Genomic DNA, 25,580 nt, shown 5'->3' with positions numbered 1-25,580 from the left:
TATGCACCTCTCAACCCCTGAGCAATGAATATGATGCTTTGTTGAACAAGGAGTAAACATATGCCCCTGGAAGCAGGAATTAGCAGACACACACACATGCACCCTCTCTCACAGCACATATGCAGAGTGAATGGGGCTTATTATACACCTGCAAGTGGGGTCAAAGTCTGTCAATCCCTAGCTTATGGTATTATGATAGATTATAGAATCACTCTAATGGCAGTCATTCAGTTTGTAATCTCAGCAGCTTGATGCAAAAGCACTCAGCGTTCCAGCTAAGGGTCTGTTGAAAATAAGACCTTCTCCCCATTCATCGCTCACTTCCCCCCTTTCACAAAGATCTTATGACAAGTCAGCTGTTGGTGACATCACAGATGCCGGATCATATGTCAGAAACCTTTGCTGGCTGACTTACGTCCATTGTGCCTCAGCTGAAACTGAGGCCACTTGAGGCCAAAAGAGCGGCGAGGTGCCCCCGGGGGGCAAGCTGGCGAGCATGAAGGCTGCCAACAAGTGTGGGTGGCACTCCTGAGGGCAGGAACATCTGACCCATTTGTGGGTTTGTTTGTGTGGACAACCAGAGAGTGCCCATCTTGCCATCAGCTTGAGAAGACATGTATCATTTATGTGGAGTGTGTGTGCATGAATAGAAAGTCTAGATTTATGCATGTGAGCCACTGGATATATGTTTTTGAATGGCGAGCGCGAGAGAGAGAGAAATGTGGCTGCTACAACTGTGCATGTGTTTAAAACATGCAGTCAAAAATGAAGCGTTTTAAGGATTTTAGTCTGTGGAAGCTGAGTAGGATTTTGAGCACACGACAGTAGCGCCATCTAAAGCCAGCTTTTGAACACAACATTAATGGTACATAAACATGTTACTTTGTTTTGTTTGGAAAGTATCGAATATTTTATTGTGAACATTAAAGTGCTTTCAGGTAGTTTACAGTTGAATGATTTTCCCAGGGTAAATCATGCAATTAATGTTGGGTCATTTTTATTGCATGTAAATGTTGTTTATTATTTATTATTGCAATTCTGTTTATTAAACAATTATATACTGTGTCCATCATCTGTGTCCACCTCTTTGTTGGGACCTTTGATTCCTGCTTCTATTTGTCTGAGTTTGAGATAAGTTTGCATGAACTTTGCCTTTGAATTATTATTATAATTATTGTTCTTGTTGTTGTTATTTTGCATGGTAGATTTATTCCAGTTTGTTAACTACATTACATAACATTTTGACTAAAAAACAACAACAACATATATTCCTAAAAGTAGCCTGGCAGGCCTGTTTTTTATAGCTGCAAACTACCATTCAGCCTAATATGAAATATTTTAATGGTGTGGTTTCATAAATGTGATAAAGTCATTTTCCATTTCTATTTTTTCCGACCACCTGACCAATTGTGCACATGTGCAATTTTGCTTGAGAGTTGCCAATAACATAAGTGTTAAGAATTGAATTCCTCTCTAGAAAGTAGCATTTTTGTAGAGGGAACCCAATACAATACTAGTGCTGCACTGAGAAGTTTGGTTTGGAGACATGATACTACCACTAGATGGCAGCACGCAGCCACGTATGATACACTGTAGCACTGATTCCAGGTTATCACTGTTTTATTGTCTCTGCATTGTGTTTTAGTAGTGCGACATTTATATACTGAGGCATTCTCTGAGACATTTCTTGAAAACAGTTTTTGGCACAAGTCCTGTTTACTGTCATGTCCGTGAAGTTTCAAGCTACCGAGGGGCACATGAACGCAGCATTCCTCACTCTGGTGTCGCCGTAGCAACGCAACGTTGCAACGTTTACCAAACACAAACACAGCGCCGGGAAACAGATCTGCTACTTTTCCTAGATTCATCACTAATAGGATTTACCAATTTCTGTCAGTTACTTTTTCACAACATACTCTTGTTATGGAAGAAGCACGGGGCTCAAAACGGTAATTCTGCTGGCTAGTTTAACGTCACGTTACTGCCGCTAATATAAATATTTGGGAAATGCGTAACAATGAATAACGGCTAAAGTTAGCTAGTAACTAAAAGTATTTAATCAAATATATTGTTCACGCTGACTGACTGACGGACTACAAGAAATTTGTTTTTGTAATATTACGTCTTTAGGGTCTCCAAAGACGAGGTTGAGGAAGACCCCAGTGTGGAGGTCAAGACGAGCGAGAGCCGAGCTCAAGTGGAGGAGGTGGAGGATGGTGATGAGGTTTGTTTAGGTTCCAAACGCGCATGTGTCCACTTGCTACACACATTTCATTAATGAATATATTATTCAAAATACACAATTTCATCACAATGTTTTTCATCATTCATCTCAAGTATTCATTGTAGTTTAGCAACAATTACATGAAGAAGAATAATGGGCTTGCACTTCCCAGTTCCCCATTATGATTACTTGATGTGCAAAATACATTGGGCCTGACAACCCTAAGATTTCTATAGTTTGTCTTGGATATTTTTTACATTTCACATTTTAGATTTTTGCCTGGTAGTAGCACTGTTTGTGTGTTCTTTAACCCAAATAACGTTTTAAATGGCTTACTTTCTTGATCATAAACACATGACTGTTCATGACATATCACCATACTTTCTGTGACCATCAAAAATGGGCAACAGGCACAACATTGTCACGCCTGGTGTTTTTTGTTATGCTTTGTCTTTTGATTTCAGTCCATGTGCCATGTTTCATGTTTGTCTTGTCATGTGTTTCCATGTTTTATGTCATGTCCTGTTTTATTTTGAAAGCGTCTCTTCCCCTGTGTGCCCTGTTTTCATGTAGCTTTGCTTTTGGTTTTCTTGATTGCTTTCTCCCTCCTAATGTGTATCACCTGTGTCTCATTGTCTTGTCTGTTTAGTCCTGGTGTTCCCAGTCACCTGTGTCAGAGCATTTCTTTTGTGTGCCTGTGTGTTCATGCCAGAAAACCTTTTCTTTGCCTTGTCTTGCCATGCCAGGAGTTTTTTTGCCACAGTTTGCTTTTAGTTTTCAAGTCTCAGTAAGTGCGAGCCTGCTTTTGTTTAGTTTTTTGATTAGAAAAATAAAGACTTTTGCTCAGACCTGTGCCTCGCCTGCCTGCCTTTTGACTCTGCATCGGGGTTCAGCCCTTTTCTGCGTCAGCCAAGACGCCCATTCCTGACAAACATGAATAGAAACTTTCCTGTCTTATGTTAGCTGATCACTCCTCAGAGGATAATCAACCTACAGAGAGATATGTCGATGTTAGTGACCAACATCCAAACTTCAGCTGATGCCAAGGAGTCAATGCGAAGGAAAGAGCTGGAGGAGGCTCGCAGACTTCGGTAACTTCAAAATTATCTTTTGATACCTTACTTTTGCCACACATATTATACACTTTTACTTGCGTCTTACATCTTCCTTCTTGACCCAGATTGGAGCGGCTGGAGAATGAGGTCAAATCCAGCCAAGAGAAATTTGAGGAGATCACAAGGGGGTGGTCCATTGCTAAGCAGAAGGTGATTCCTCAAGAGCTGCAGGAGGCCCTAAACTACCAGCAGGAGTTATGTGCTGCTCTCATAGAAAACAAGAAAAAAGTCATAAATGAACTTCAACAGGTAAATCAATCAATCAATCATGTAGTTATCTTAAATATATGTTTAGTAGAGTAATCAACCAAAGCCAGACATATAGGAGGAGCCTTCCTGTAAAAATATGTATAAGAAAGTGATTAAAAAGTTATGTGTTGTTTGCCATGGTTGTCTGATAGCCTTTTCCATTAATTTGATCACTTTATGTGTGATGTCGGAACAGGAGCTGAAGGTTGCAGATGATTGCTATGTTAAGGACTTGAGGAAGCAAACAGAGGAGCTGGATCTGTTGATGGAAAGGATGGAGGACCAGATCAAAATCCTTACAAAAGCCTACAGAGAAGAGCTGGCCCAGATTCAGGTAGGTCAAGAAGCAGCTTTAAATAATTTGTATAAGGGGGTTTATCGCATCAATGAACAACAGAAGATGTATGAATTTTGTTGATGCTCAAAGAGCTGCCGTTCCTGAGCACAGCTTCACAGAATCACTGGTGTGGATGTGAACTCAAAGTCTTTATGTCATTGTTGTCATTCTCACTAATGGTGGTGTTTGTGGTGTTGGTAGAGAGTTTATCAGCAGGAATGTGAAGTCTTACTGACAAGGGACAAGACTGAATGGGAACAATACATGAAGGAGCTTTTGGACAAAGAGGTCAGAATAATTGAAATCAAAAATGATGAATACATGCACATCCAGACATGCAGACTCAACCTTCTGTCTTTCAACTCTGTAGCTAATGATCTTTTTTTGTAGTTGGAGAGACTGATGCAGAGGAAGAAAAAGGTGGAAGAGTACGAAGCTGTAATTCAGACACTCATGCTGGAGAATACCGACAAGTGCAGCCTCACCCAGGCAGAACAGAGTGCAAAGTTTCAGGTTTGTACAAATATTGAGATGCATCTCATAAGCTGTTGTGTTATGAACTGTGTCAGGTGTGGACTCTGAGCGGTCCCCTTATTACTGGATATCTCATGATGCACATTGATACTTGGTCTGAACAGCCTCTAAGCACCATTCTCACCTCTGCAGGTTATGGAGAGAGAACATCAACAGATGAAGGGCACCAGGATGATCATGAAGCTCAAACAAAAGAAGCAAGAGTATGAGGCAGTGTCATCCAACTTTAATCTGGCCCATATAAAGAGAAGGATCTTCAGGTACTACTTTTATTTCTCTCTCACACACATGCATGCACACACGTTGTCATAAATGATTCATTTGCTGTTCCTCTGGGTGCCTTTGTGTTTCAGTCTGCAGACGGAGTGGAAAAACCTTTCGCGTAAGTGCAACAGTCAGGAGAAACAGTTTACCAAGAGGAACCAGCTTTTGTGCGAGGACTACAAACGCAACATCCAGCAATATGAAGGCGTACAGAAGAAAATCAAGTGAGTCATAGTCATCTTATGGTTTAAATGAACACTGATATACTGTGTATCTTGTGTGTACATATACATATATCTATTCATGTGTACATTACGTATTGCAGTTATGTATGTTTGCGCAACTTGCACAGGAGATAGAAATTATATATATATATATATATAAATTATATATATATATATATATATATATATATATATATATAAATTATATATATATATATATATATATATATATATATATATATATATATATATATATATATATATATATATATAACATTTCTATGTGTACATATATTATTAGTATTACTATCATTATATACTGTTATTTTACTATTATTTTCACACGTGTCCTTTAAGTGTGTTTTATTCTATTTTTCTACTTCAGTATTTCATGTTATTGTGTTTTTTTTTTATTTTTTTTATTGTATTCAAATATACTAAATATACTGGACTGCTATGACAACCTAATTTCCCCTTGTGGATGAATAAAGTCATCTATCTATTTATCTGTCTATCTAATTCTTATACCTGAATCTCTTCTTCTGTTCTCGTCACTTCTCCACCCCTCCTTCACTTCATGCAGGCACTTTGCAGCCACTGATTCCAAAAGATTTGAGGAGATGTGGTTAATGATTGAAGGAGAGGTGAAGCAACTTGTAGAGAGGGCTTTGGTCATTGACTCGCAGATCTACACGGAACTTGGCTTGTCCTGGGAGCGACCACCTATGCCATTCATGGGGCACTCTGGTCCCATCCGACCAAAGAAACAAGCTTTACCAAATAACCAAAGAGTGATGGATGCCTCAGTTGGGCCCAAGCTGGAGAGTGCCATTGAGAGCAGGGATACGGAAATGCACAAGGAAAGGACAGCAGTGCAGAGTGAGAGCAGTGCAGAGGAGGGGAACTTGTTGATGGAGACGGTGAAGAAAGTGATGGAGATGCTGTGTGATGAGGCGGTGAGCAAAAAAGCCTAAGATTCATGTTTATTGCAGTAAGAGAACAAGATTTATTTATTTATTTATTTTTTTAACAGTTGCAATTATAATATATTAATTTTACTATATTCCTATACACACAATGTGTCTGTATGAATATATTATAAGAATTTTAAAAGAATTACACAATGAATTTTACTTTTATTCAGTTTATTTCTTAAGAGTTAGATGAAAAGATCAATACCACTCATGTCTTCCTCATTGCCTGACGGCAACACACCAGAGAGTCACAACATTCAACTGAAAGGCCCACATGCTGTTTGCGTGCTTTGTGAAAGTGTTACATACGGTATGTGTGTGAATTGTTGGTAAGGGCGAGTAAATGAGCTTAATCTGTCCAGTGAAGCTCTTGTCAGTCAAACTGCTAATGACATGGTGTAAAGTTACTGAGTATGAGTCACAGTGACACAAAAAATCAATACTTCGAAATTATGGGAAAAGCATCTTCAACCAAAAGTTTCCCTTCCTCCAATTTCAGGGTTTCCTGATGGACGACCAGCTGCTGAACCTGCTGGCTCCCCTGGGGAAGGAGGAACAGACTCTTGTGAAGCTGTGCTCTCTTCTTCATGTGAGTTAGTATACTGAAGTGCATCAGTGTATTGCTTGCCTGTCTGGGGCAAATTCTGAACAACCTCAACTGTTGTTTTCTCTTCCAGTCTTTGGGGATTGAAGAGGAGGATTTTCCCAAGTTGGTTCATTTCTTAATAAAGTACAAACATCAGCATCAGAGAGAGCAGACTGAGGTGAGGAGGGAAACGGATGCAGTGGATCAAAAATATTTCCATTTGGACATCAGCTTGTGCAAAATATGGCCAAGCAGGATTATTGTAATTAGACACATGCCATTTCTGCATCTTCCATCAGTTTTTTGTCTGCCTGCAGGATATTTGTGTCGAGTTCGGTGAATCCAGTGACAGCATAGAGGAAGTGGGGACCAACTCTATGACCTCTGAAGTCCTTGATCCTGATCATGTTATGCCCGCCCTAAAGAGTTTCCTCGAGCAGCTCAGAAGGTCCAGGTAGGCCCACATGTTTGAGTAATATGAACGTGAAATTATGCGATACAGTATTATTATATTTGAGGTAGTCTTTCTCAGTGATGATGTGACGCTAATGTATTCTGGTGCTTTCTAAGGCACACCTCAGCCCGCCAACTTTCCAGCTTGCAGCGCTTGGAAGCCCGGGATTCTTCAGAGGATAAAGCCTACTGGGAGAGTATGGGCAACATAATCTCCAAGGACAAATTGAAGCTCTGGGATGCAACAGAGGACAGACTAACGCAGTACCTGTGAGTTACAGCTACAGACAGACACGCATACAGAGCCAACACCCCTCTATACTCAATTGAATGTTTTCGTTTTTCTATTTTCCCAGTTCGGTCTTGACAGACATCTCTGAGCTCATCCCTGAGTGTCAGAGTCTGGAGCAGCAGAACAAAGATCTGCGGCGGCTGCTGCAACAGACTCTCAACTCAAGAGTAAGCATGCGTGCTTGTTTATGCTTGTTATAGATATTCAGTGACAACAGCTTAGAAAAATGTAATAATCAGTAATTTGTATAACATAATAGTGTAATAAAGGTTAAAATGTTTAAATCAAGTTAATTTGAAAACATCCGGTGGGAAAGGGGAAATTTGTGATGTACACTGTGATGTACTTTTTCACTAGTTTCTTTTCAGTTAATCAAGAAAATATGACAGAAACAAATGTGCTTTGTTTAATATCATGCATCTGTTATGCATCTATTCTCTAATAGGTCACCACAGAACTGGAGGTACCCTAATCCACACTGGAGTCATCAGAACTGGGACAACACGTGCATGCGGTTTCACCAGAATATTTGTAAAATGATTTATATTCACTGTAAAATAAATCCCCTATTAAATCGACACACTTTGCAGCTTATATTAAAGCCCCAGAAGAAAAAAATGGAGCACAACACCTACATTAGTGAAACATACAACAGTTCCTGTGGGATATAAAGTGTATAGAGCACAGAAACATACAGTGGTTTCATCCAGCAGCGTTCAAGAGCTTGTGGCTGAGCTCTGAGGGCAGAGAGAAGAAGAGCAGGGCCAGGAAGAGCAGAGCCAGCACAGCAGCCAACAGCAGCACACAGTGCAGCTTGCAGTGCCTCCAGGCCAGGATACACACCGTCCTCACCGGGCCCAGCAGCCACGACATGCTGACACTGGGACGACTGCACACAGAGATTCAGAGGCAAGTGAGATAAAGTTGTAATACTGAGAGAAAGAGTTGTAGTAACTTAAACCTCTGACCACACCTGTTTGGCCACTTGGGGTGAGGGGAAATAAGCTGTGAACGCAAAACTGACATATTGCTGTTGGAACAAACTGCCAAATTCAGCAGAAGGAGCAACATGAGCATTCATTTGGAGTAGAGTTGTCCTCCTGATGAATCTAATATATATTTTCAAAAATATTAAGTTGCGAGAAGAAAAACCCAAACGATTAGCTGAAAAATGTTTTAAAGCTGTACAACTGAGGGGAAACAGCAGGTTTGGGAACTTTTTCTCCCAGATGCAAGTTGTCATGTGATCTATTGTTAATGTGAAAATGTGAACTATAGCTGCTTCATCAGTCTCAAACATGTTAGCCATGGAATTCAGTTTATTTAAAATTTCAAAAACAGACAGAAAATAAATATTGCACACATTTCAACAGATATACAAACACAAATCCAATGTAAAAACAGGCAAGTCAAGTGCAAACAATAACACATAATCACAAAGACTGCAACACAAATGAGGTCAAGCACAGGCAACTTTGAAAACGTGTGAAAGGACACAGCAAACAACGCCATCTGACACGGAGCTGTATCCAGACTCCCTTTTACCGCCTCACTTAAGTGCACGTTAAAACATATTCCCCACATTATCTCTAATGTTAAAGATAACAGGCTTGGTGATTTGGTTTATGTTGAGCTGGAAAGACAGTCATGCCAACGCATATGACCTCTGGTCAGTTATCACAATGATGCATGCATATTGACACACAAGTCTACGTTTTGGTAGAAAACTGTAATACCCTTGAACCATTTGCTGCATCTGAGGACTTTTCAATCAGATTTAGTCAGGTGATATTTGCAAATAATTAGTTGTATTCTCCTAATTGATGTATTCTCGCGGTTTTATTAGTAGGTCATTGAGGTGAAGGGCAGTGACCACTTAAACAAAAATATGGAATATTAAAGCAAAGGGCATTCTGAAAGACTGGTCAACACATTGAATTGGACAAAACTATTTTTTAATTAATTATTTGCAAGTACTGTTTGGGCAGAGTGTGGCTTGTCTGGCTTGGTTGCTTTGATCCAAGAGATTAAACATTTAGCACTGCAGTTTATCTAAACCCTGTGAAACCTTATTAATTGTTTAAGTCATTGTGAAGTTATCTTGTTCTCTGTCTCATTGAACTGCATTAGGAAAATAGACATCTTTATTTTTGTTTCTTCATTATTATTCTTGAAGTGTGCAAAGACCGCAAGCTTTTATAATTTAAAAAAATGGCAACAATTTGCTTTAACTGCCCTAAACATAAATGTAATTATGAGCAGATGCAAGTGTTCATTAATGTATGTATCAACAACCACAACTTATAAGTGGAGGCTGGTTGATGTGTGCACAGATAATGAATGACAATATAGTAAAACACAGCGTATAAGTAAAGTACGTCTTCACAGGAAAAGTTGTAGTTGTTGAGAAATACTATAATGAATACTTATATCTGCTTACAGTTCCATTATTGTGTGTACAGTATACATTAAACAAATGTATTAAGGGGTTTAAGCAAAGTGTTGCCAAAAAACATTGTTCATTTATTTCCTATTTAAGTAAATAGCAGACACAATAGCAGTAATGGGAGATCTTACAGCATCACTTGAAATGAATGTCCATGCAATCGTCTGGCCACTAACACAACACTCTCATTTAGCTTAACAAGCCGTAAGAACAAATAAAGAAACATTCATTGTCAGTTAACATAACTCCAGTAAAAGAAAACAGGGTTACTTTGTGGCAAATGATTGCTTTTTTTAGTCAGTTCAAGGATGTAGTCAGGGTACTGAGCGTTAGATTTGTTAGGCTTGCTGCAGACTGAATCAAGGAGACAGTTAGCGCTTCTTGTGACTCAGTGGGGGAGAAAGTCATCGGAGGTGGTGTCTGCCTCTCTCTCCTTGGAGCTAAGGTGGAAGGTGGCGAGCTGTTTTATTATTTAAGATCGGATCCTCCCTCTGCCTCTCTTCCTGAGACTGAGGGAGACTCCTCTAACTCATCTCGCCCACTCACCCATCCATCCAGCTGGCCACCCCCCACCCCCCTACCCGGTCCTCCCAGCAGCCTCTCAGGCCCCCAGCAGCTTCTTGACAAGGTAACCCGGCATGCTGTAGAGGAAGAGACCCAGCATGATGAGCAGCAGCAGGGCCAGCACGATCTTGATGATCAGCCACTTGTAGCGGTTGCACACCAGGTAGCGGATGGCTTTCAGTGGGCTCAGGAACCACAGGAAGGTTGTGTCTGGGCGACTACAAGAAGGGGGTGGAGGTTTAACAGGAGGAGGGTGAAGAAGGTGTGCGGGTGGATAGAGGAGTGAGTGATGGTGGTTGGAGAAAAGGGGGGAGAGAAATGGGATGAATCATGGGAGGAGTAATGGAGGGAGAGAGAGAGAGAGAATGCTGGCATTAGTGGTTAGTATGTTGCATTAATGAATATTGTCACTCACTTTTCAGAGGAGTGATAGATCCCACCACAGAGTGAAAGCTGCACAATAACAAACATGTAGATTAACATGTAGATGACAATGGAAATGAATGGATGAATGATTGACCAGCAGCTCCAAACCCTGTTTTCTGGCCAGGGATGTTCATCTCTGATCATTTCCATGACTTTTACCAGACATCCACTGGCACCTCTGAATGAGCTGCCCTTCTTAATAGTCTTTAATTTGACTGTATTTTATAATTCAATTTCATCATCAACATGCAGTACACTATTGTACGCACACTAGCGTTCCTTACTTTTGCTTTAATCATATTCACAATATGTCTCAAGGAGATTGAATCGAAAATAACTGGACTTGATTATATGTCTTTGAAGACATTTCACCTGTCATCCAAGAGACTTCATCAGTTCATGCTCATCTAGACTAGACGAGGCTAGTCAGACTAGCCTTGAGATAGCTTTGACCAGGATAAATGAGAATATCCACAGACATTCAGGATGTGGTATAGTATCCTTTTTTTTCTCCTCTCCTTTTTTCATTTTCTCCTTCTCCTCTTTCTTTCTCCTTATAGTACTTGTAATGCACATTGAAAAAAGTAATTCAAATAGATCACTTAAAGTTGATTGGCTCTGCATTTAAAAAGTAAAACTTGCCTCACTTGTTGTGTTTTGTACAATATCTGAACGAGGATTTGTTGTCGTCTGAACAGGACAGATAAGCTTTATTCTTCAACCTCAGCATTAACAAAATGCCAATGTTTTGAAGCAACAGCAGCTCTGTTGTTACCACAAAGATGTTACCTGCAAAAAAATATTTTCTTAGGACTTGATCAGGCCATGTTTGTCTGTTTGTTGCGCTCTGAGACAATGCAGAATAATAGGGCAACAAAATGCCAATGAAAATATCAGCAATTCTGCTTGTGTCACTTACTGATGCTGCCACTACAGACTGTAGGAAATACCTCTCCAGATGGTGCCTTATGCAGCATTCGTGTCATATTAGAGTTACCGTAATTATCAGTTTACAGCTTGTAAATAGTATTTAAGTCAACCTTGAGGACGTAATTATGACTGTGAAAGTCAGACTTTTCAGGATGCTCTGATAAATCTGCCTTAACAGGTAAATAATACAAAAGATCCAAAACAAACATGAATGAGTCTTGTCAGCTTAAGTCTGTGGTTCGATGTAGTTAAAGTTGGTTGTTAGTCATCACAACCAACTTTGCAATCACACAACCTGGCTTAAGTTGCTCAGCGAGTCGTTAACGCAGGAAGTTTTCCAGTCTCAACCATTGATCACATATGACACGAAAGCAGCATTTGACGGCCCTGGTTTTTCTGCACCAAACAGTTGGTCCCTTATAAAATAAGCAATGGCAATTGGAGACAAATGACACTGACACTAATCTATAACTAACACAACAGAGGAGAGACAGAAGTGGAGGAAAACAAAGAAACAGAGTTTGCGGGACAAGACAGGAGAATCCAGGAAGCAAAGGGCTTAAAATAGAGAAGCAGAGACAGCGAGGAACGGGGGGGCGCGGTGGCTACCAGCACGTCAGGCACCCAGTATCTTCTTGACCAGGTAGCCAGGGATTGAGTAGAGGAAGAGGCCCAGCATGAGCAGCAGCAGCATCAGCCCCAGGACCTTGAGGATCAGCCAACGGTAGTTGTGCCAGATGAAGTAACGAATGGACTTCAGGGGGCTCAGAAACCACATAAGACTGGTGTCCGGACGACTTTGTGGGAAGAGGCAGAGAGAGGGAAGAAAGGAAGGAAATGCAGATGGTGGCAAAAACAGGGAAAAAGGGTAAGTAGGAAGGGGGAGTCACACACACATACAGAAAGAAAGGAAGGGACAAGGGGAGGGCAGAGACAGAGGGAGACAGTTGAAGAGATGGTAGGAGGGAAACGAGTGCAAAAGTGTAACAGTGGCCTTCAGACAGTGCAAAAAGCAGTGCCAGAGCCAAACAAGCCAAAACCACATCCTGATTGGTGGAGATTTGGATTTAATCCACTGCTTTTTGCACTGTTTTGCAATGAATTTCTTGAAGAAGAAACTTAAGGGACAGTCATGTGACAGGCATGTTTGCTGCTTCTTTTTTTTTTTTTTTGACACAACCATCCTTAAATTTTGTTTGTGAAGCAAGTGCATGCGTTTGTGAAAGTTCAATTCTACATATATTGTGAATAAAAAATTAATATCTTACTTTGGTTTCTCCAGTGGATCGGGCTCATTTCGTCCAAGCCCTACAGGACATTTCTCTGCCTCTTCTGCTGTCACCAGATGAAGCTCAGCTTCTACTTTACCCTGCAATGACAACCCACAACACGTCACAGTTAATATCAATCAAAGACACTTGACTCCAGGCATTTATATTCGAGTACTTGAGCTGTGCTCTTAACACGGGACATTAACATCATTCTGCCTGTACAGATGAATACAGCAGTTTCCCATCTTTTTGACGTTTGACTCCTCATCTCAAAACGCAGTGGTGACCTTGTTCAGGGTGTTAAAGCTCATTATTTCACAGCTGACTTACCGTGAGCTCCATCTCATCATTCTCATCCCGGGCTACAAAAGGCCACCAGCCCTTGACCCTCTTTTGTTTGAAGATGGAAATGGTGGGCAGCTCCTGCTCGTTCCTGATCATATCGAGGGAACACTGCTTGGCCGTCTTGGCACCACGAGGGAACCGGTTTAGGTCCAACTCAATCGCACCTGAAAGTGGTGACGGTAAGACCAGTCGGAATAAAAGGATGGCAATACTGAAAATGTGTAGAGACAGAAGGTCCAAAAAGCATATTCAAATCCAACCAGTAATTGTTTCCATCAGTCCTCACCCAGGAAGTCATCGGCAGAGAAGTGGTCGGCATCCCAGACCTGCATTGTGAGGCGAGGAGGGATCTTATATTCAGTCTCGTCCCAGGAGAACATGGACTCTTTCTTTGAGATGACAATCTTCTCCTCAGCCATGAGGTAATCGAAGGGGAAGACAAAGCGCCAGTTAAAGTTGCCCTCACCAGTTAGCGAGTGGTAGTGCACATCTGTGTCCTGCTTGTCCTCCTGCTGCCCCTTCAGCCATCTGTAGGGAGGGAGCCACAGAGAGCAGGGTCAAGTTGGTCTTCAGGGTCTCGGTTTGGTGAGATGAGTGGATAGATTTTCTTATTTGATTTTGTCAGTCATGCAGTTTGAAGGTCTAACATGTAGGCAATTTCAATTGTCTGCTAGTTGCTGGATATTAATTTGGTTGATTTAAATAAGAGCACAGGGCACGTTAAATGTACCAGGCTGTGAACAAGAGAGATGATGCTAATAGGTCCAAATCAAAACACATAATGTGACTCCCCAAAACCAGATCAGATGCACATACATGTGGGTAAGATGATGTTAGAAACATCATTGAATGGTGTGTAAAAATCTGATTTGATGTTGGAGCTTCACACTATTTTCAAAGCCATGCATACAAAGAGCTTGCAATAATGCCATTAGTGAAAAATATTTGAAATTCTCTTTGAAGACTTTTAATCTTCAGTGTCTGGATGCATATAAAATCAAAGCCTATCAGGTCAGGCTGTGCCGGCTGGAACTCTTTCTCTAACAGTCGAGTGAGTCTGGCTTCGTTAGAGAGGAGGAGAGTGGGGCAAGCTGCACTCTCAGTTCTCAAAACGCAACACTGAAAAAACAACAAAGTAAGCTGTCAGCCTTAAACACCTCAGTGAAAACTGTGAGGGAATATGCTGTGGTTTGGTAACTGAGATGCACTGGAATATTTTAGACTGGGATTAAGGTGATAAAGCATTTGGACAAAGTCACCAATGTCATGTGACCTCAACAAGTGGATCATAATCACTGTATCACAACACTGGATCCATCTGAAACAACCCCCTTCCTCCCAGCTTTACTGTCAATGCAGATGGTCAAACTGAACAATGGTCTTGGCTTCTATAAATACTTCACCATCCTCCAGGTATTGAGGGTTGTTTGAGAAATGGCACCCTGTTTGTTACAGTACAGTCCTGAGGTGACACATCTGCAGGTGATGCCAAGTCAGCTGAGGGAGAAGCGGGTTTGGTTAAGAGGTGCAGGAGTGAGGAGACTCCGCAAAACACCGACATTAAGAACTTTGGAGAAGAACAAAAGATCAGAAGCATTACAGACCTTTTTCACTGCAGACATTTCATATGTATTGGCAGAAAAAGCACAGGTACAATAGAAAGCATTAATACTGCTGTACTGCCAAGGCTGCCAATGCTTAATGGAATGAGACATAAATGTTATTGGTTACACCGGTGCTCTTTCTCCCATATGTATAGTCACATTACACCTCCATCCTATGAACATTTGCTTCATTTTCCTTTCACTTTAATTTAAATTCGTGTGACAAATCAATTAAGTGTGCCGTGCATTCCCTGCTTTGGTGCAGCCTCTTCGACAGTATCACATTGCCAGACTACAAGCTACTGTGTTGCTCTACGGTTTCATCATAACAGCACCATGTTTATTTATTATCCATTTGGGAACTACTATTGTTTCATTGGATGGAAGATAACTGTGCCTCTCAACAAGTCAAAAGGTCTGCCATGAAGAAGGTCATGTATTGGGACCGGGCTGCAACATGACATTGTTATTAAAAACACTGAAGCTCTGTTGTAGTGCCATGCATATTCGTTGCTTATATACATGCAAGATGCTCCATATATCTTACAGTTAAAATTACCATTATTCTTAAAGTCTTTAAAGTAATTTCCAGTAAAATCTGCAGGACCAAACCACAAACCTTAAAAGGCCTGCTATATCTGTGGTCTGTGTAAAAGTTCACTCTCGGGACTGGATGTAACGTTTAAGAGCAGAGAAAATGGCAGTTTGACAAAAAATAAAAAAGACAACTAGCCTTTTGACACAGAAGAAAAGAAAATTGTAATTTGACAAAATAAAAGACAATTGCTGTTTGACAGCAAGAGAAAAAAAATCTGCCAAGTGGATCTCTTTTGTCAAACACATCTGAAATCAATCATCATTCAAATTTTAAAATATCAAATCTTGAAGGACTTGTCATCTGTGTTAGTTAGTTAGTTTCCACTGTTTCCAAGGTTGTGAGCAAACCTTCAGTCTCCATTTTAGCTGTGTGAATGCCAGTGGACTGTTTATACTGGATATCATATATACAACAAGCATAAACATAATTGTATTGTGGTTTGATCCTCACTAAACCTTCATTTGGCAACAGTTTACAGCGTGCTTTTTGGAGAGTTTAGGACAAGCAAGGTTACGTGCTGGATGGAGAGTTGAGACAAGAAGAAGAGGGAAAAAGTAGAAAGAAATGACATCAGGGCTTGACAAGGAGGGAAGGAAGGTAGTTGTACGAGCCATGCGATGGAATCGTGTGTTTACCCCCTGACATAGATGTCAGACATCTTCTCTCCTGTCATGAAAGCATCGTCCTCTAGAATTACGTCATCAGTGTTCCAAATAATAACACGAAGCTCAAAGCTAGACACCAGCAGAGCATTGACCAGAGGAGAGAGAGAGGACGACAGACAGACAGACAGGAGACACACCACAAACACAAAGACAGACACGACACGAATACGCACACAGAAAAAAATGGAAACAAAACAAAAAAAATGGTTAACTGCAAAAAAAAAAAAAAAGTCCACACACGGCTCACACCCACGGGGACGAGGCTTGCTCACCGTGTCCCTCTGTACCTACCCCCTGACAAATATGTCACTGGACTTTTCCCCAGTGAAGTAATCATCGTCCTCCAGTATTACTTCGTCTGTATTCCAAATAATCACCCTGAGCTCATATCTGGTAAGGGGAGGAGGAAGGAACACATACACACACACACACAGTTGGACTTATATTTGCCAGCAAATGGAGAACTAACTAGTCAAACACTCACCATAAATTAACCTGGGGATAAAAGTACATATTCTGTTGGGGAAAAAAAACCTGAAGAAATTTAAACACTTTGACTGAAATTACCAAATATCTGTCCTGTTAAATTTTCACTGGATTTACATTTTTGCATGATCATAAAACATCATATCCGTAGTGTAGTGTTATTTGTCCTACCTCTTTGGTTTCCGTGGTGATATCTCAATCGCAGGTCCAGGAGCAGGCATGTCCATAGAAAACATGTCCACCCACATCTCTATACGACCCTTTGAACCCACAGAAAAAAATAAATAAAACTGAAATCTAACTGCAGTCTGTTTCATGACTCTAGCCAAAGCGCAGCTCTTCCCTACCTGTTCGATGCCTGGTTTGTCAGGGTTCAGCAGGGGTCTGGTCTCCACGTGTTCAGGGACGAGCTTGCAGCCCACCCTCGGGATCTCCTCCCAGTGGTTCAGCACTGTCAGAGCCAAATGCTCCTCAGTCTGTCTCTTCAGACCTGAGATATTGACACAAGCAAAGAAGACACTCAAAATACTTGAATTGGAACGATTCAGTTTTACCAGAATTCTGACATTTATAGCCCAATCTTAATGTAAACAGTCACCAGAAATATGTGACAACCTTCATATTGTTTATAGACCAAACATAAACAGCACCAGATGTCCTGGTATCCTTAATAGAAGGTGCAGCTATGCTGTTTTCAGTTATGCTGTTTTCACTATCAATTTTTTAAAACACAACCAAGTGATGTGATCGTCAAATATTGATGTTAAAATTCTAATACTATGCTGTATGATCTCACAAGAGACCAGTACACGCTCTTACCATTTTCATCCTCGATCTCTGTGGGACCCAGGAAGATTCGATTCGCAACCTTGACTTTGCCTCCAGGCCCATAATGAGGCCCATCAATCTTGCCGTCTTTACAGAGTTTAGCCAGGATCTGAGTGGGCTTCATTGGGTCCCGCCAAACGTTGTATCCATGACTGATATCAAGAGATAACAAATAGGTAATTGGATATGTGAGCCTTTCAGAAAATCAAAATTCATACAGTAGGTGCAGTCAAACTAAGGACAATCAAGTCAAATTTCAAATACTGTTTAAGACAGGTGTTGGGTTTCATATGATGACACGATAACTTGTAAATGATGAGAACGTGGACACTCACACAGAGTAGGTGGATGAAATGCCGCAGGTGGCTCTGTATTTACTGTAGAAACGATTCTCCAAGTCGATCTTTGTTTCTCCAATCAGGTCGTCAGTGCCGACCAGGTCCCAGTCGTACACAGACACCGTCAACATGGACTCCATGGGGAACGTGGCCTCGATGTCGAATGATCTGAGCACAGACAGAACAAGTCGAGAATGAGAATTATGAGTTAAAAGCCAATGTGAGAAGGGAAACACATCCAACATTTTTCATGACTGTTTGATGACTTTTATTATTGTGACATAAGCTCCTTTCTATCACTTGACAAATATGATAGCCAGACTTTTCTTCTGCGGTCCCAACACCTGTCACTGAGTTTGGGTGAAGTGAAGAGATGCTTCCTCTCAACATACTTGCCAAATACAGGATTGAGCTGCTTGGAGATGTAGTTCTCTTTGTCCTTGATCTCTGACTTGCCCAGCTTGATGACAATGTATGGATCAGCCTTTCCATTGATATCAGCAGGATGAAGATCAGTAGCCTGAGGCAGAGGAAAACAAAACAGACAAGAAAAATCAGAAAATAGTTCCCATTCTGTTTCTTAACTGCAGTTTAGAATCAAACGGTCGCTCACCCGAACCACGTAGACGCGAACAAGGACGTTTATTGGGTCGTTATGTGGAATACTCTGGAACATGCCCATGTTAGGATCAAATCCTGCCTCTCTTGTGATCTCCTCAGACAGAGGCAGCTTGTACATACATAAAGATCCCTGGGTCACAGAAAAAAAAAAAACAAAATAAGTATACCTTTGCTCTAGGAATATGAGTTTCAGGATGCACTTGTTGTTGTTCAGTGTTTTCCCACCTTGAATCTGCCAACAATCCTGTCATCATCCAGAGCATGTTCATCGTCATCCCCAGCCTTTCCTCTGTACAGGTTGAATGTGTGGAGCCAGTCTTCAAAGTTGCCATACTCACTCTCTAGCTCCTTGTTGTACACCTGCACATCAACAAATACTTCATACGTTTGTATCAGCGTGCAAGTTATTGTGTGCTGGTTCATTTTCGTCAGGCGTCGACTGATGTACTCACCAGCAGTTCATCCACTTTTGCTTTAAGTAGTCGTTTCTCAGAGCCGTCTGCAGCCTGACCCTTCTTCTTGTCTTTGGAGCTCTTCTTCTCTTTGCTCTTTTCCTTTGTCTTGGAGCCTTTCAGAAGAAGGTCATCGGGTTTGATATCTGATTGGAGGGGTGAGTGCAAGAGGATGTGGACAAAGTAGGGTTGGAGTCATGAGGATGGGTGGCAGGGTTGCACAAAGTGCTACACGTGTCATTCAACGTGAAAGCTGACAGGTCTGTGTGCGAAAAAAGTACACTTTTCACCACGCCCATGTACAGCCATCAGTAAGGCTGTTAGAGGTGCAGAAGACACTAAAACACTGAAAGCTAATTTGAAGAATCATTTAAAATGTAGCATGTTATCAATAAATGATTATGGCTTTCATTTTTATATTCTAAGCAGGGACCAATGGAGTTCATGGGAAATGCAGTTTAAATTTTACAACAAGTCACAAACACACATCCACCATCTTCTCAAACATTTTTTTTTTTTTAATCAAAGTTTAGGGCTGAATTTGATGTTTGTGAGCATGTTATTGCATATGTTGGTTAATCCAGTGAGTGCGTATCAGCCAACTTTCATGTGTGCAGCAGGGCTGGGAGGTCATAAGAAATGGTTATGAACGGGATCATATCTGACTCATGTTCAAAGCATGGATGAAGGATGAATATATGGGAGGAAGGAGATGAAGATGCTTTCCCGTACAACTAACACCCCAGGCAAAATCTCAGTCAGTTACAGTCCGGCATCACTCCCTCCGTTCACTCCTTTTTTAATACCAATAACAACCACTCAGTAGTGCATTATAAGGAGCAGTAAGTTGAGGTATTGGACATTTATTAAACATTTTAGTCATCACTCATAGCTTTACAAAATGTGATGTATGTCCATGTTACATACTGGATTTGGGAATAATTATAGTGCACTAGACAGTAAATGAGGAGTGATTTGGGATTCATACATGAAGACTCTAATTTCATTCATGCAGAGCGCATTCCTTTGACGGACTAGCTCATAACAAATTTCATCTCAGGCAGTGCAGATGAAGTAACAGAAATGTTGACACTTGCAGAATCACAGTTTAAAATCCAATACTAGTGGCATAACTCTTTAAAAGAAATCAAAACAGCAGACATTCAGGCAGGCAGTCTGGCTGACTGGGTGGAATTCAATACCTGCTGCCTCTGCAGCGATCTCCAGGTCCTCCCTATCCTCTGCCTCAGCCTGAGCTGCCTCCTGGGCTCTGAGAGTCTGGAAAACCAGGCAAGAAAGTGCAATGACTCTAGTAGGAATTAAAGTGTGAGGGCAATCTTCACAAAAGCATGAAAGGAACAGACAAACCTCCTTTAGTGTCTCTATTGAAGCAAAGTATTTGGACCACCAGTCCAGTACTCTCTCATCTGTCTCATCATCTTCCTCCACTCCTCCCTTCTTTTTCTTCTTCTTCTTCTTTTTCTCTTTGTCACTCTCCTCGTCAATCTGCTAAAAGACACTTCAGTGATTCTCTGTAGCTCAGTTTTTGTGTTTTGTTTTTGATTGAAAAGGAGGCACCAATTAACTTCAGCACTTTTTATTTTCATTGCCAAATTTCTGTGGGAACGATTACTTACCATGTCAACTTTTACAACAGCGTCAGACGTCTATGATTGGGGGCGTTACACAAAACAGCACAAGGATTAATACACACAGTGGACAATGCAGGCAGGAGCAGCACATGTACAGAGGCAGGTAAAAAAGGACTGGACACAAAGCAGTGATACTATTCAAACACACGTTATGTAAAACAGAAAATAGCTCTACAGCGCAGGAAGTCAAAGAAGAGCTTACAGCGTCTAACTTGACAACTGTTTCCATCTTTCGGACCGACGACTCGGTGTCCATGTTGACGATGATGTCACCTGCAGGGCGAGAGAGGGTGCGGGAGGAAAGGCTGGGTGAGGAGTGAGGCTGGGTGCCGCCATTGGTAAGGACCATGTAGCCATTCATAAGTTTAGCTGGAGTGAAGCCAACCGGGCAAAGACAGCAGGAGGCAGGAGAGGAGAGGACAGGACAGCCAAGGACATGCGAGAGAGGGAAAAAAGATAACAAATGGGCAAACAGATCAGGGCAGAAAGCAAGCAGAGAAACCAGCAACGTTAATAAAGAATGAATATTCATTCTTGAACGACCAGACAGCTGGACCAGAAGTATTTGAATGTGATTCAACAAGTTTGTTTTAACCTTCCGTGATGTATAGCCTGCTGTTATTATCTAAATCTTCAAGAAACCTGGAGAAGGTCAAAACAAAGTCTAAAAATTACACTATATAGACAAAAGTACTGGGACACTTGACCATTACATCAACAGGGACAGAGTTTTTTCCCATTCATGCAGCACAGCATCTGTGAGGTCAGACACTGAGGTTACACCAACCCCTGAAAAACAGCCCCATAAAGAGGTGTGTCTGGATACCTTTGTCTATATAGTGTATCTGTAACATTTCACCCATGTGTAAAGAAGACCTAATGGTCTTATTTTTCGAGAAATAAATCAAGAAGTTAACAAAAGATTGTTTCCAATGAATTTGCTATTCATTGCTGTTTATATTTCAAATACTTGAAGATTATAAAGTCTGTCAGAAAGTCTCTTAATCTTAATAGTGCTGCATTGTAACAACCTTACAAAACAGTTCATAGACTCCTCATAAACTACTGAACATGGGTTTGTTTCAAGAAAAAGGAAGCACTCCAGTGGTGAAAAAAGAAAAAGAATCTCGTCATGTCTTGATTGCTTTGCTGAATTTTATTTCCAGCTAATGGACTGTCAGAACTGCTGATGTGTTTCAGCTTGAAGCTTGGAGCGTACTGTATGTCACAGCGGTTACATTATGCAGTTCATCATTAAACTAATTTTTCATCTGGAAAAAAAGAAATAAGTGCTACTGCTCTAAACACACACAGTTAATGGGCCCCTTGCTTACAATAATATGCAATATATAATACAAAATATAAATGTAATCCTTCACCTGCAGTGGCCCAGTTGTTGGAGGTCTTGTCTGGGGTGGTGTAGATGAAACGTCTCAGGGTGGTGACTGCATGGGACCCCACCAGGATGTAACGGCCGAACGCCCGGCAGTCCACCACTCGGATGTTGAGAGGAGGGTGAAGAAGTTCGTTTTCTGGAAGGTCCTGAGGACAAAATAAGGGGTGGAGTTGGTGAAGTGATGGGAGGTAAAGTGGGTAAAGGGGACCATAAGTTAAAAAGAAAGACAAGTGTGCCATGTTCACTGCAAGGAATTGAATGTAACATCTAAGCTCCAACTACTAAAAGGTCGAAATATCAAATGGACATCTGAACTTACCACCTCAAACCATTTAACCAGGGTGCTGAAGTTGGGGTTTTTCTTGTAGTTCTGGATGAGGGCTGACTGCACACCTCTACCTGCACACTCAATGTCCACACGGGGCCGATCCACTTGAGCCAGATTAATCCTCTTCAGGTCCCTTAAGCCCCAGAACAAAACCTGAACCAGAGGGAAAAACCAGCAGTGGGAAAAGGGGATTTCTAGAGCTAAACACACACACACACACACAAAAACCAACAACAACTCAGAGCCATTGGTTAAAATCTCACCTCTATGCGGTAGCGACTCAGGACTGGTCGGATGCCCAAAGGCACAGGCAGAATGGGTCCATGCTCCGAGTCTGTTGGTCCTTCGAGGGGAGGAAGATCGGCCCTCCCTCCTTGACCAATCTAATTGAGGAAGAGAGGGGAAGTACATATGAGTAACATATTAGAAGGCTTCTGGTTTGCAGAACAGCATGAGCTCCATTCTTTCCTACAGTCTGAAAATTTCTATTAATTCTTTAGTGTGACAACTTTGAAGAAGTGCAGAACAGGCAGAGGTTAATGTCATGTTGGTAGAGACAGAACACAGTTCCTGCAGTACAAACACTGACCACAGAGTAACCAAAGGGTAAGACAAAGTGGGATGTAGAATGAAAGAAAACAGCACCTTTATTTGAGGGACAGCAAAGTTATTGACAGCGATCAGAGCTCGCCTAATCGCCTCCTCATCGAAAGGAATCTGTTGGCAGCAGGAGGAGGCACAGAAAGGAGAAAGAGAGGCAAAAGGAGAAAAGACGAAGATGTAAGTGGACAGAAGGAAAAGGTGGTGACACGTGGCAAAGGAAACACAAGAGAAAATGGTAAAAATATCTGAAAGAGGAAAGGGCCTGGTGAGATGCACAGTGAAGAAAGAGTAAAAGTTGTGATGATGCAGATGTGGTGATAAACGAGTAGTCGGCTGATTGTGCTAAGAGAAAGACATGAGTTTTGCGTGGAGAAACAAGTAATGAAAGCTTGGCAGAGAGAAAGAAAACCCTCTATTTTTAACTTTACAACAGCGACATGAAATCTTCCAACCTTGCAGAATTCTGTGTGTGTGTGTGTGTGTGTGCGTTTACATATGTGTGTTCTTGCATAAGTTACCTGCAGCAGCTCAAAGGCAGCCAGCAGTTCCCCAGCTGTGCAGTTCCCCCTGTAAACCTGGTAGTACTCCAGCTGTGGTGGGAACCGCGGGGGGCCGTAATGCTCGTCGCACATCTTGACAGTCGGCTTCGCAAACGTCCGACCTATGAACTCTGCCTTGCCCTGAACACCACATTGTGACAGCAAGTGGACAAGACAGTCAGGGGATAAGGGATGGGAGTTAGACATGGATGTGGAAGGTGCGGTTTCCATGGCAGCCACTTGGTGTCAGTATTGGCCAAATGTGGTCGAAGATCACAAAATGTGGAATTTGAAAAGAGAAGCTTACAGCAAAGACCCAGTCTTATGTAACTCAAACAAATAAATAAAGATCACATTGAGAGCAATATATCAAAAAGAGTTGTACTGTATTTAAAAGATATCTACAACAGCACTCAGTGTCATGCATGTTGGGGGACATATTTTCGATACTGCACCATTGCTGCTACTAAAACTATTGATGCTCCTTGCTACAAACTGGGGAGAGGAGAAATGGAGGAGGTACATGCAAGTGTTTCTTAAACTTTTCCAGAGCTCATTAGCAGCTATTCATGCCACTTCAGCCATCAGTAGCTATTAAAACTTTTAATTCAACGCAGTCTCTATAATTACTAAAGCTTTGACACTCTATTTAGCCAATGCAGCATGAGCAAATCCAGAGTTCATGTGAAAGACAGGGGGGCGAGTGAGACAAGGGTGGACAGACAGTCAGAACAGTAGGGAAGGAGAAGCAAAGCACACTTATTAGCGCAAACTGGATGCTGTTTAACAAGAAGAGATGAATCTATCAGTCAGACCCTTTATGATGCATTCATTCACTAAAGGTAAGATCCTACCACAGTGTCCTGGTCATAGATTTCGACTACGATGATTGGTGGATCGTCTCTCAGCTCACTGGCCTCCCCAAATAGTTCTACGTCATCAAACACCAGCAGCTGGTCCCATGTAGGGCAGAGTGTCTCACTCAGGACCTGCAACACACACACACACACACACACACACACACACACATACATATATATATATATATCACCTCAGTTTACACATAATCAATGCACATGCACACAAACACACACACATACACACACATAGTTTGCAGGTGTACCCATTCATGGCCCTACCTCAGTAACCTGACTGTGTGTGGAGAAGAAGACCCGAGCAAAGGGATCTGAAAGGCCACTGCTGTCAGCAGCAAACAGACTGCGGGCCTGGTACATGTGCGCTCTCAGCTGGAACACCTGCTTCACTGTTCGATACACACACACACACACACACACACACCACATTAACTCACATTAACTGACAATCAATCCTTTTTGTTAGCAATCTTATATTGAAGGTGGAAAAGCGAGTTACAAAGTAAAAGCGATCAATGGAATTCAAACGTCTTTCTGACGTCTGACTGAGTTTTTATGTTTGCTTCTAATTGATTTTAGAGCTCAAACTTAAAGGTAAGTCAAGAGAAAACCTAATGCAAAGCTTGATGGTGAGCAGAGAAAAAAAGCAAAAATGAATGAAAATAAAGCTACTTTAAAGAAATAATGAAACCACACTTTTATATCCAAGAGCTGTAATGCAGTCATACATATGAACTAAACTGTCACATGGCAGTTTCAGAGAGGACTTACTGCCGTAGATGAGGCTGACTGGGGGACCAGAGTGAATACTGGGACCCATTTTAGCAGCTTTGATCTCTTCAAACCCATTAGGCAGACCGCTGAGAAAGTCCTTCCTCTGCTTGTTGAGGCCAAGCCACAGATACAGCTCCAGTTTAGCCTGAACCGTCCAGCCTGCAGGACCAAAGCCCTTCTTACCAGGCAGCTGTGGACACATTTTACAACAGTAGGGGACCGTCAGCAGCAAAGTCTAACTTTGCATGGTTCAAGCTAGTGATGCGAATAATTAGATGTTTTTGGTTTAAGCTGGTTGAAAACAGTGTTTGAGTAAGAGAGGAGCAGGAAGAAATGATCATACCTTTAGGAAGACAGCTTTGACTTTGCCACAGTCTTTTCCTGTTTCCTCATCCACTACAGAGTACAGAATGTCTTTGGAGGGAATCCGAGCATAGGCAATACGCTTGTTGTTGCTCATCATCCAGATGAAAACATCTGGTATGCTGTGCTGAGGCTGGACAAGATGAATGCATAGAATTGATTGACAGGTGATCAGGACTCTCCTTTCTCCGGATGCTTTCTGCAATTATTACTTAATGGACTTT

General features: G+C 41.5%; 2 protein-coding genes across 4 annotated transcripts in view; one reads left to right on the top strand and one right to left on the bottom strand.

Moving 5' to 3' along the window:
* The first annotated feature begins 2,958 nt into the window (after positions 1 to 2,958).
* On the top strand, positions 2,959 to 7,828 carry drc1 (dynein regulatory complex subunit 1 homolog (Chlamydomonas)). The gene is made up of 15 exons (XM_046373988.1): positions 2,959 to 3,011; positions 3,188 to 3,315; positions 3,405 to 3,588; positions 3,785 to 3,922; positions 4,127 to 4,213; positions 4,316 to 4,438; positions 4,592 to 4,719; positions 4,813 to 4,947; positions 5,531 to 5,903; positions 6,421 to 6,510; positions 6,599 to 6,685; positions 6,825 to 6,961; positions 7,078 to 7,230; positions 7,317 to 7,419; positions 7,698 to 7,828. Exons 1-15 carry the CDS (start codon positions 2,964 to 2,966, stop codon positions 7,722 to 7,724), a joined length of 1,941 nt encoding a protein of 646 aa, XP_046229944.1. The 5' UTR covers positions 2,959 to 2,963; the 3' UTR covers positions 7,725 to 7,828.
* Positions 7,829 to 8,556: 728 nt separating this feature from the next.
* The window catches only part of otofa (otoferlin a), a 69,054-nt gene continuing 52,030 nt past the window's right edge, over positions 8,557 to 25,580 (bottom strand). For 2 of the 3 annotated variants that reach the window (XM_046373639.1, XM_046373642.1), the window contains 25 exons: positions 25,337 to 25,489; positions 24,991 to 25,183; positions 24,484 to 24,608; positions 24,199 to 24,333; positions 23,324 to 23,485; positions 22,466 to 22,585; positions 22,194 to 22,355; positions 21,858 to 22,020; positions 20,681 to 20,847; positions 20,464 to 20,493; positions 20,195 to 20,335; positions 20,029 to 20,104; positions 18,827 to 18,972; positions 18,600 to 18,734; positions 18,367 to 18,504; positions 18,146 to 18,273; positions 17,751 to 17,921; positions 17,407 to 17,567; positions 16,935 to 17,077; positions 16,759 to 16,847; positions 16,393 to 16,491; positions 13,521 to 13,762; positions 13,220 to 13,398; positions 12,887 to 12,987; positions 8,557 to 10,480 (listed from right to left, as the gene is read on the bottom strand). In XM_046373639.1, coding sequence (XP_046229595.1) covers positions 10,300 to 10,480; positions 12,887 to 12,987; positions 13,220 to 13,398; positions 13,521 to 13,762; positions 16,393 to 16,491; positions 16,759 to 16,847; positions 16,935 to 17,077; positions 17,407 to 17,567; positions 17,751 to 17,921; positions 18,146 to 18,273; positions 18,367 to 18,504; positions 18,600 to 18,734; positions 18,827 to 18,972; positions 20,029 to 20,104; positions 20,195 to 20,335; positions 20,464 to 20,493; positions 20,681 to 20,847; positions 21,858 to 22,020; positions 22,194 to 22,355; positions 22,466 to 22,585; positions 23,324 to 23,485; positions 24,199 to 24,333; positions 24,484 to 24,608; positions 24,991 to 25,183; positions 25,337 to 25,489 — 3,540 coding nt within the window. In that variant the 3' untranslated portion in view covers positions 8,557 to 10,299. The remainder of the gene's footprint in view (positions 10,481 to 12,886; positions 12,988 to 13,219; positions 13,399 to 13,520; positions 13,763 to 16,392; positions 16,492 to 16,758; positions 16,848 to 16,934; positions 17,078 to 17,406; positions 17,568 to 17,750; positions 17,922 to 18,145; positions 18,274 to 18,366; positions 18,505 to 18,599; positions 18,735 to 18,826; positions 18,973 to 20,028; positions 20,105 to 20,194; positions 20,336 to 20,463; positions 20,494 to 20,680; positions 20,848 to 21,857; positions 22,021 to 22,193; positions 22,356 to 22,465; positions 22,586 to 23,323; positions 23,486 to 24,198; positions 24,334 to 24,483; positions 24,609 to 24,990; positions 25,184 to 25,336; positions 25,490 to 25,580) is intronic. The other variant, XM_046373640.1, reaches the window with a different exon arrangement.

Source organism: Scatophagus argus, chromosome 19 (assembly GCF_020382885.2).
Source record: "Scatophagus argus isolate fScaArg1 chromosome 19, fScaArg1.pri, whole genome shotgun sequence".
Lineage (NCBI taxonomy): Eukaryota > Metazoa > Chordata > Actinopteri > Scatophagidae > Scatophagus > Scatophagus argus.
The sequence above is the reverse complement of the archived record's forward strand: the minus strand, read 5'-3'. Positions and strand labels throughout refer to the sequence as shown.

What these genes read in the sequence shown, in the direction of transcription:
- drc1 (XM_046373988.1), top strand. Translation starts at nt 2,964, where the DNA reads ATGCCAGGAGTTTTTTTGCCACAGTTTGCTTTTAGTTTTCAAGTCTCA. An exon ending in ATCAGAGAGAGCAGACTGAG is followed by an intron (nt 6,686 to 6,824) that starts GTGAGGAGGGAA and finishes GTCTGCCTGCAG; the next exon opens with GATATTTGTGTCGAGTTCGG. An exon ending in AACAGACTCTCAACTCAAGA is followed by an intron (nt 7,420 to 7,697) that starts GTAAGCATGCGT and finishes ATTCTCTAATAG; the next exon opens with GTCACCACAGAACTGGAGGT.